Genomic DNA, 10,286 nt, shown 5'->3' with positions numbered 1-10,286 from the left:
ATTCCTGCTTCTCTGATCTCCAACTATTCCCTTTTTTACAACAACCTCTTTTCCACCTTGTATTTTATCTCTGTTGTCTCCTTCTGACCTTTTCTTCCCCTCCTGCTCTCTTCCCCTCTCCCTTCCCTGTTTTTCCTGTTGTCTTGCTTATCTCTACCTATTTACATTTTCACTGACCTCTTACCACACTTTTAGCTTTTCTCATTCCTTGGCGTCTCCATCAGGCAGAGGGAGTCTCTGCTGGTCTAAGGGTGACAGAGCCCGAAAGCTTGCCAAGAACTTTTTTCCAACTACTCAGTTGGTCTAATAAAAGATATCACATCTACCCAAAGAACCTCGCCTGCCTATGTCCTTAGACCAACACAGCTACAACCAAAGACCCTTTATACTAAAGATACATTCTACGTACTCTTTTAGTATTCGTGAATACCTACTTCAGTTAAAGAACTATATAGCCCCATTATTTGAAAATGTTTAAATGGAAACTAGGTCTTAAACATTACATTTCTTCTTACATTTCCACAAATAAGCAAATCCTGACAACTCCCAGGAAACCCATTTCAAGCATTCAAAATTCATTTTTACCTTGTCATCTAAATCATCATCACTTTCATCAATTTCTTCCTGTCGAAGGTTCCACTCATATTCTACATGTACATGTGGATTTAGCTTTCCTGACTTGGCTTGGGAAAGCTGAAAAGCAAAAGCAAAACAGCTTTTATTCAAATAACTATTTTTTTTAATTTGTTTTTCAATCTCTGGTTCTCATTTCTGAAGCCCTCCTTAAGGAAATATATTTCAAAGCTTGACCAAAGGATATAAAGACACTGTACTGGGGCATCAAACAAACCTCGTTTTGTTTTCTTTAAGTATTTCTCCTATACTCAGAATAAAAACAACTCCAAGAAAAAAGGTTTCTTTAAACCTTAAAGTTGTCATATTTGGCTTAAAAATGCTTATATTTTAACACAACAGAAATAGCAACACAAATTCATAGCAGCTGTACAGAAGCGCACATCAGGGGATTTCTTTTCAAAAGCCACAAAATTTGCCCTTTTTGCTCAGCTTTTCATGCTGAGCTATTGTGAAAAGCTATCTTTGTCATTTTGTGTAGTACCTACTGAAGAATGGGAAGAAAAACAGGATCTGATAAACTTAGTACATAGTACATAAATAACAAGTATATCTTGTTAGTTATCATTTTTCCACGATAGCCAGTATGGGAGTACACAGTAGCTGGTACAATGCAACTGTTATGTGTGCATGAGCCTATATAGAACTAAACTGCTACATCTTCAACCATGCATGAAGCAGGACCTTGAATTGTACATCACCAAACTATGTCAGCAATAATGTCAATGTTTCTCGAGCACGGTAGAGCAGTTAACACATCTGAATTAGTTCATATGAAATTAAACTAATACTTTGGCATTATCCACATCATCACAAATACTTAGGCATCATAGTTTTCTATTCCTGTTATAGTTTACATGGGCATAAAAAGTGCTGACATTTCCTCTTTGTTGTAAGCACAATCTCATTCTGTAATTCTTTAAACAATGGCAAACTTTTCTCTTCCAAACAAAAAAAACCCAAAACAAAAACTAAGAAATATGTGAAGTGTCTTATTGTTAATTCATGTGTACAAAAGTAATTTGACGACGGTTAGTTAGATCCTTGATTTCATGGGCTTACAGCATGAAAAACTTCTTATAATCAACTTTCCCATATTATATTGCTCAGGTTTGGATAATAGATATTTTTATTATGAAACAGAACTAGAGCATACACAAACAGCTGGTCAGACCTAACACTGTTGCACAGCAAATTTTCTTTTAGTGGGCACTTTACCTGCAATGCTGAAAAAGGTCCTAGCTGAAACAAAAATGGTATTAACTAAGTGGCTTGTAATGGAAACATGACTTTTCAACCAGAATGACTCATTTGCTGATGATCCCAAGAAAGCAAGTTATTAACCAGATAAAAATGCACCTGAAGTATTACAAACTAAAGTATTCTTGTTGAATACTTTGGCAATGGGAAATTAGAAATAAATATTTGTAAAACACTTTTAGATGCTAGTAAAAGTGCTAACATTTGCAAGCTGTGGATGAAAGATAAATATTCTGATGCTGGACTGTCACAAAACAGAAGAAGACTTATTATTTAAATCACTAAGGGTACCACTGTTTTTAAAAGAGTCTCATAACTGGAGATATTTGGGAAATTTCCCCAATTCTTAAGAACTTTGAGCCTCTGGTAATATCTGAAGACTGGATGTCCTACTAACCACATTCTTTTCTTGGGCATTGTAAAATAACAACAGCATGCCAATCTGTTTTGCTTCTAAAAATATATCATCTTGCAGAATACCTATTCTGGGGTTTCAGGTCCAATGAGATTGGTTCAATGGTTCCTGGCTTTAAATCTTGAGACTTCAGACACCTGGAAATAACCTGGGGGCTTCTCTCTACTACTTCATGCTGCTCACCAACAAGACTGCCAGATATGACCCTAAGCAAACCAAAAGGGGTATGGGTATGAAGATAAAGGAGGCAGGTTATCAGGTTGCATTCTCATGTATCCTTCCAGTCAAAAGGGCAAACACAAATGCAACCTGGAGATCAAAACATGGGTGCTCAGACAGTGTTGCTGAGGGTTTTGGCTTCTTCAAATCTGGGGTGGTACTTAAAGAAGCTGGTCTTCCAAACAGAGATAGGATACACCTAACAGAGGAAGAAAAACTTTGCTCAGACTCACTGATCTAGCGAAGACTTTAAAACTAGACTCAACAGAAGCTTGAGTCAAAAGGTAGGGAAAAGGCAGGGTAACCTGGATAAAACCCTAGGAACAAAAAAAGATATAGGAAATAGGAACAACGCTGTAAGGGAGAAGCTAGCAGGACAGTCTGCTACTCAACTAAGTTGCCTGTGTTTTAATGAAAGAAATGTGGAGACCAAGTAGGAAGATACCCACTTACAAAATTATGATTTGAGATAGTAAGGTCAGCAGAGAGGTCACCACTGCAAAACTGACATGGGTGGGCATTGCTTAGGGACCCCAGGAGAGAAAAAGAGGTTTTGCCTTAATTTTTAGTGGTCCAGATAAATGCAACAATTGTATTAATACCAAAGGGGAGTAAGCTGTGATGATGCAAGTGTTACAAATGCATAATTCTGTAGTACCCCAAGCGTAGGAAAACCTGTCCAACTTTTAACTATCCAGCTTTTACGAACCACCATACCAGGATGACAAGGAGATAGAGAACACTTTTAAAACGAACTGAAGCATGTAATCAGTTCGTTATTTAGTTAATCACTATGATTCCTGTTAGGAGATATCACAGTTGCACAGACAGTCCTGTAAGCTCTTGGACTGTGTTGGAGAGAATTTTTCAGCACAGAAAGTAGAGAAACCAAGTAGGGGGAGGATCTTCTCAATTTATGGTATACTAACAGAGAGAAGCTGATAAAAAAAAACTGAAGATAGGAAGCAATCTGAATGACAGTGATCACGGAACTAGAGAATTCATGATCCTCAGGTCAGGAAAAAAGTGCACGGACTATTTATGGACCACAAGCAGAATGTGAGCCAACAGTATGTTCTTATGAGGAAAAAATAAAAAAGCTAATGGCATGCTGGGTTTTATCTGGAGTTTTATCAGCTGGCATCCTGGATTTATTGAGTGATTCTTCCACTCTATTCACCACTGCTGAGGCCTCACCTAGAGTATAGGTCCAGTTTGGGTCCCACACTTCAAGAAAGATGCGGACAGATTGGAAGTCCAACAGAGAGCAACAACAATTATTAGGAGCCTGGGAAGTGTGACTTATGAAGACAGGCTGAAGGAAGCAGGGTTATTTAGACTGGAGAAGACTAAGGGAAGATTTGTTAGCAGTTTTCAAATATCTGAAAGGTAATTATAGAGGATGGAGATAGACCATTCTCTGTGGCCATAGGGGACAGAATCGGGACCAATGACTGCAAATTGCAGCAGTGGAAATTTAGGTTGAAGATTAGGAAGAACTTTGACGAGTCAAGCAATGGAACGAGTTCTGTCGAGAAGCTGTGGACTCTCCATGCCTGGAAATTTTCAAGAGCAGGTTAGACAGACACTCGACTGGGATGGTTTAAGTATGGGACTGGATTAGATGATCTTGTGAGGTCCCTTTCAGCCATGATTCAATTCAGATAACTAATAGGCAGGTCTCAAGGAAAAAGAGGTCCAGGAAAATTGGTTATTCCTTTATGAGACAACATTAAGGATAAAAGAGCATGGCATCGTGTTGTGAAACAAGGATAGGGAACTCAGTCATGGACCTGCTTATTTAAGTCATAAGCTCTTCTACAAAGAAACTTAAAAAGCAATCTTACAAAAAGGGTAAATGTAGCCCTATTGCCAAGGGTGAGTATGAAGCATACAGTACACACATACCAGGACACAATCAGAAAGGCCAAGATACCAACTAAAATACATTAGCAGTAAGAGGAGGAAAAACAAAAGTGTAGATCCCTTACTGAGTGGCAAAGGAAAGCTAATAATGGATGATGTGAAGATAACTGAGGGCTTTAATGCCTCTTATTTCAGTCGTCAGAAGAAAGGCCAAATATCAGATGCCCAGTCCAATTACTATCAAGAAAACAGAGGTAAGTTACAGAAAGAACAAGTTAAATATTACTTATCTAAGTTGGATGTTTTCAAATCAGTGGTCTGAGGAATTCATTCTAGAGCACTCAAGGAATTAGCTAATACAATTGCTGAGCCAGTGACTATTTTCTTGGAGAACTCCAAGGTCACAGGAGGTTTCAGAAAGCCAGGGAGAGCAATATTTAGAAAAAGAAAAAAGGCAAACCCATTGAATTATAAAGAAATCATTCTAACTTTGATAGCTGGAAAAATATTGGAGCTTATCGCTAATAAGTAATGTATACTCAGCTAAAGGAGAAGAAGGTGATAAGAGATATGGATTGTCCAGACAAAAATCAGACCTAATGAATCTGATGTCCTTCTATGAGAAAGTGACAGGCCTTGTGGAATGGATTGGGGGAACAGTAGATATGATATACCTTGACATTAATAAGATATCTAATACTGTCTTTCACATCTTCGTAAGTAAATTAAAGAACATGGTCTATATACAACTATTGTAAGGTGGGTATACAACTGGTTGGATAATTGTGCTCAGTGAGTAGTCATCAATGGCTCAATGTCCAGCAGAGAAAAAGGGTTTTGTGGGCTTAACAGGAGCTGTCATTGATCCGTAATGTTCAATACCTTCATTAATGACTTGTTCTCACTGAATTTCATTTCAAAACATAAGAAGCATTACACTTAGGAAGGAACAGTGACATTCACAAATAAAAACAGGGCTGAAGTACTTCGAGAAGGACATGGGAGTTATAGTGAAACTAAAAGACTGACAATGCAGCATGGCTGAAAAAAGTACCAGGATATTGGGATTTATTAACAAGTATGTGGCATACAAGTATTTTCCTGCCATTCCATGGTACTATTTAATCACAGGATCTCAAGGGCCCCTGAGCTTTCAAGTATTTTTTTTTATTCAGACTATATTTAGCAAAAAAGCTGTCAGGTTTATTTCTGTTTTTTAATCAGCGACTCTACTGAAAAATGCAGAGTGCTAGGAAAAAAGGACTAGAATGCAGGACTGCCTCACCCCTTTTACACAGGAGTGCTATCACCATTAGACTACAGAGGCAGGCTTTCCTCTTGCTTTCTGTCCTTCTGCGTCCTTCCAATGGCCCAGCTTCAGAAGAGGAGTAAAGAGTGCCTTTATCTAGCCTATTCTAGAGCTCAGTGGTTAGGAAACTCTTCATGGAAGTCAGAGAGTAGTTTTTAAATACCCTGAAAATGAGGTATCATCTAGGTCTCCTGTCCTAGGCATATGCTCTAATCACTAGGAAACTGAGCCAAAGGTGAGCACAGTCATTATAACCATAGCTTGTGAACTGCCTGTCTTCAGAAACCCATCGTACAGGTCTCTTCAGAAGTGAGCACTCTGAAACACAAGCTAGTGGAGACTCTTTATACAGAATTTGAGATGTGCTAGAGTTAAGCCACAACGCTATAGTTTAGCATTTCCCATTGGCTACCCAGAAGCATCTCCAAGCTTTCTGGAAACCTTTCTGATACCTGGCTCCAAGCTTCAGAGGCAAGTATCACTCCCTATGCTCTGTACAGAGCACCTAGATGCATAAACACACACCACTCAGACATCTCTCAAGTCACTCCATTGAACATATGGGAATGTTAAGATGTATGGGTCAACTAGGTCATTCTGAATCTCCCTCATGGGGCAGGCAATCGAAACTTAGGCAGGATAAAAATAATATAATAAGACCATTTATATCCTAAGATATAAGTGCTTAATAAAACGTAGCCATCTGTCTTACCAGTTCTTCACATTGGATAGCTTTCAATCTTTTTGCCGTATCCAGAGCTGTCTCTCCCGCTTGATTTACTGCAAAGAGAATTAAAAAGCTCTTCTGTAAAATGTCTCCACAATCAGTGCATTAACTTTCAATATGCTAAGGAAGATTTACTTTAAAAAAAATTGATTGAAAAAGTATTGTTACTTACCTTACAGTGATCATAGCTGAGAGATTTTATCCACACAATTCACACTTGCTTGCTCCATATTACTAGTTAAAAAGATTCTGATCTCACATGTATGTATTCTGGCTGTACTCAAGGCTTAACCCAAGCACAGGTTATTATACATAAGGGGCTACCTCAATTGCAATTGCAACTCAGACCCTTTGTCAATAAGAGTTGTATATGAACAGAATTTTGATTAGCAGGAAATGAAGGTGATTTACAGGACCTGGGATTTATAGCGCCAGTGCAGGGCTAGCCAGCTATGGACAACAACAACATAGTTCAAAAGAACCAACTGCCCTAAGATGAACAGGCAATCTTCCTCTGAATAATGGTCTATATTAGGGATGTAAATATTGTTAAAAAAAATTATCCGTTTAACCTCCTCTAATATACCAGTTAAAGTCCAGGGGCGGGCAATTATTTTGGGTGGAGGGCCACTGACTGAGTTTTGACAAGCCATTGAGAGCCACATGATAGGCAGCCCAGGGCAGATAAATATTAAATTTCTAAAATTTTTAGGGGCCCTGTGGGCCAGATAGAATGGCTTGGTGGGCCGCTTCCAGCCTGCAGGCTACATTTTGCCCACCCCTGAGTTAAACGATTAACAGATAACACAGTAGCTGATTAACTGATAACACGGCTGCTGCTGGGAGCCATTCCCTGGACCCTATGACAGGGAGGAGATGCGGCAGTGGCAAGCCCTGCCAGCCAACACAGCTCAGGTGAAGCTGGGAGGGAGGAAGCACCTGTGAATGAGTAGCTAATTGCTTACATTGACAAATCGTTAGGTTGAACATGGTTTTCTTTAACCTCATAGGCTACATGGATACTATTCCCTACTCCCTTCCTCCTCCTCACCTCCTGCCTGTCCTGCTGCCTTCCAGTCCTGCTAGGACACTGCATGGCTTCCCTTCCCCCTGGACTTCCAGCCCCTCCCTCTCCCCCCTCCCCCCCAATAAATGATAACCAATAAGCTAACCAGTTATCATTGGGCTTATCAGTTAAATGATTAATTGTTTACTCTTTTACATTCCTAATCTATATGGATTCCATTGTAGGTGATCAACAAGCAGATCTCCCAAGTGTGGAAGCATGGAGAGAAGCCCTACTCAAAATAACTGTAGGACAACCCTGTTGATGATGTTTGGATGGATACAAATGTCCCACATACACTCGTGAGATACCACAGTCTGGAGAGGACTGAAATAATTTGCTCCAAATAAAACCCTCACCACTGCCAGAATGTGAAATTCTCTCTCACCTGGTGTGGAATTAATTTTTAGAGGAAAAAATAAACTGATAATGGACTAAGATAAAAGTCAAACAACCTTGTAAAGAAACTTGATGTAAGGCCTAAAGGTTACCCTGTCCTTACAGAGTCATGAATCCCTTCCCTAGGTGATGTAATGGCCATCAAAAAGGTCATTTGTAGGCGACAAAGGAAACAAGTTGTCACAAGGTATTCTGTCAAACCAGACAGAACCGAGGTGATTAGATGACGTCTTGAGGTCCCTTCCAACCCTAATTTTCTATGAAAGATTTCTTCAGGGTGTGTAAATAGTATAAAAGGTTAAAATTGAGATATTTACATGTAAAAGCTGGTGTTCCACAGCTCAGGTAAGAAACACTTTTCCATGCAACTAAACAGTCTGGAGGAAGACTTTCTACTTTGTTGCAGAATATTTGGTAGTTTAGACAGGCATTACCTCTCCAAAGAAGACATTCTTCTGGAAGGAAGTGTTAAGGTGAATAAGGGTAGAGATTTACCACTTTTGAAAATCAAAGCTGCAGGAATGACACAGCCTGCATCTTGATCTGGCTTTACAAAAACTCCACCTATGTATTTATGCCCAGGAAGGCAGAGAACATGTCCAATTTTAGGGAAGATTCTGGTAAAGATCTGTAGGGCCACAGAGACTGAAGGGAAAGAGTATATAGCAATAGACATTTCTGTCACCAATTCAAAATACTGTACTTTGAATACTGCCTATTATACTCTACTGTGGTAGCAAGGACATAAAGTGCAAGTTCATTCCAAAAGGATGTTACTTTTCATAAAGTATTCACTCATGTGCATGAAATGTATGTGCCTCTAGAGAGGAATCACCTGAAGAACTGTAATATACAACGGTATAAAAATGATTGAGTAAACTATTTCTCAGCTGAATCCCTCCTATAGCTCTGTTACTGAAAGATTCATATCATGGGTACATGATTAATAGCTTTCATCTTTGGCAATTCATTTTCAACGTTATAGTGTAGAAACAAAACTACTGAACCTTATTATAGGAACAACTATTGTTTATCAAACAAAAAATAGAGCTTACCTATATCAACAGTTGGTTTGCCCCTCAGAAGCAACTTCAGACACTCAGGCTTATTATATATACTGCAGTAGTGTAGAACCGTATTCCCCAATGCAGTCTGTTTATCCAGGTTTCCACTAAATATTCAAAGAAAAGAAAAAAGGAAGAAATATTATATGCCTTGACATTCAACCCCAAATCTATCATTTCTATGCTGTATTTTTTAATGGATAACATGCATGGTTACACACACAACTTCTGTTACAGAAGAGTGAAAATTAGTAAGTAATCCTGTTTTTCAATTTAACAATGTCTCTGGTCTGGGAAATGCACTCCTTCACCAAAACCACACTAGGAATTATGAACCCGGACAAACTCTTGGAGCATTTTTGAGCAGCAGCTGACTATTATAGTGACCATATTTTCCTTGAGCTGGTGTTCCACATCCAAACTTTGTACAGGCAGTCCTCGGACTTACGACACAACTGGTTCCTGCAAACCGTATCTTAAGTCGAAACGTTGTAACTCGGAACCAACTTTCTCATAAGAAACAATGTTATAAATGGGGGATTGAACCAAGGCCTGATATCCTATTTTCACCAAAAATACCCCAGAATTTTGTACTCGATCAATTATAGATGAGTAATATAGCTTCATTAATGTATTTATATTGTAACTAGCTATCATATTGATTTGGAAGGACTTCTTTGAGGTGACTTTGCAGGACTTTTTGAAGGGTTCTTGGCTGGAGTCTTCTTAGGATTCCTGGCTGTGTTCTTAAAGAAAGTGTCCAAGGAAGTTTGGACAGATGTTCTCCAGGGAAATGAGTGACACAGCGAACTTGTTTGCTGGCGTGGCATTGCATCAGATGAAGAGTTGTAAGTCGAAACTGACATCATAAAGTTGAAACAGGGTGTCAATTTATAAATGTTGTAAGTGCGAAACGTTGTAACTCAAAACGTTGTAAGTGGAGGACTGCCTGTACTCCACTCCTGCCAAGGAACCCTCAAGTTTCTATTGGCCAGCCAGATTAATCATGTAATTGACCCTTGTTTTTCTATCATAAGAACATGCCCAATCAGAATATTCTGTGCAGTACTTTACATTAGTTTAGGCTGGGAAAAGAAAACACTTTTTTTTTGTTATTTTTTTCATTTGACCATTTCATCCTGTTTTTCACAGTGGGGAGGAGAGGGGGGCGGGAGTGTATGAGTATCCTACACTTGGGTCAGCATGGTGGACAATGTTAAAAGTATGTAGTATTTACATACTACACTTAAAAGTAGTAGTATGTAACACTTACTACTAAGTGTAACATTAGTGTATTTACAAACACTTAAAAGTATTTGAGATATGTT

General features: G+C 38.8%; 1 protein-coding gene across 3 annotated transcripts in view; it reads right to left on the bottom strand.

Annotated features, from left to right (window-relative positions):
- Window positions 1-10,286, bottom strand: part of ASAP1 (ArfGAP with SH3 domain, ankyrin repeat and PH domain 1) — a 286,988-nt gene that overhangs the window by 35,925 nt on the left and 240,777 nt on the right. For all 3 annotated transcript variants that reach the window (XM_025205413.1, XM_025205411.1, XM_025205412.1), the window contains 3 exons: window positions 8,950-9,065; window positions 6,415-6,482; window positions 586-693 (listed from right to left, as the gene is read on the bottom strand). In XM_025205413.1, the coding sequence (XP_025061198.1) occupies window positions 586-693; window positions 6,415-6,482; window positions 8,950-9,065 (292 nt within the window). The remainder of the gene's footprint in view (window positions 1-585; window positions 694-6,414; window positions 6,483-8,949; window positions 9,066-10,286) is intronic.

This window comes from Alligator sinensis, unplaced genomic scaffold, assembly GCF_000455745.1.
Source record: "Alligator sinensis unplaced genomic scaffold, ASM45574v1 scaffold307_1, whole genome shotgun sequence".
Taxonomy (NCBI): Eukaryota; Metazoa; Chordata; order Crocodylia; family Alligatoridae; genus Alligator; species Alligator sinensis.
This window is presented reverse-complemented; position numbering and strand designations above follow the sequence as displayed.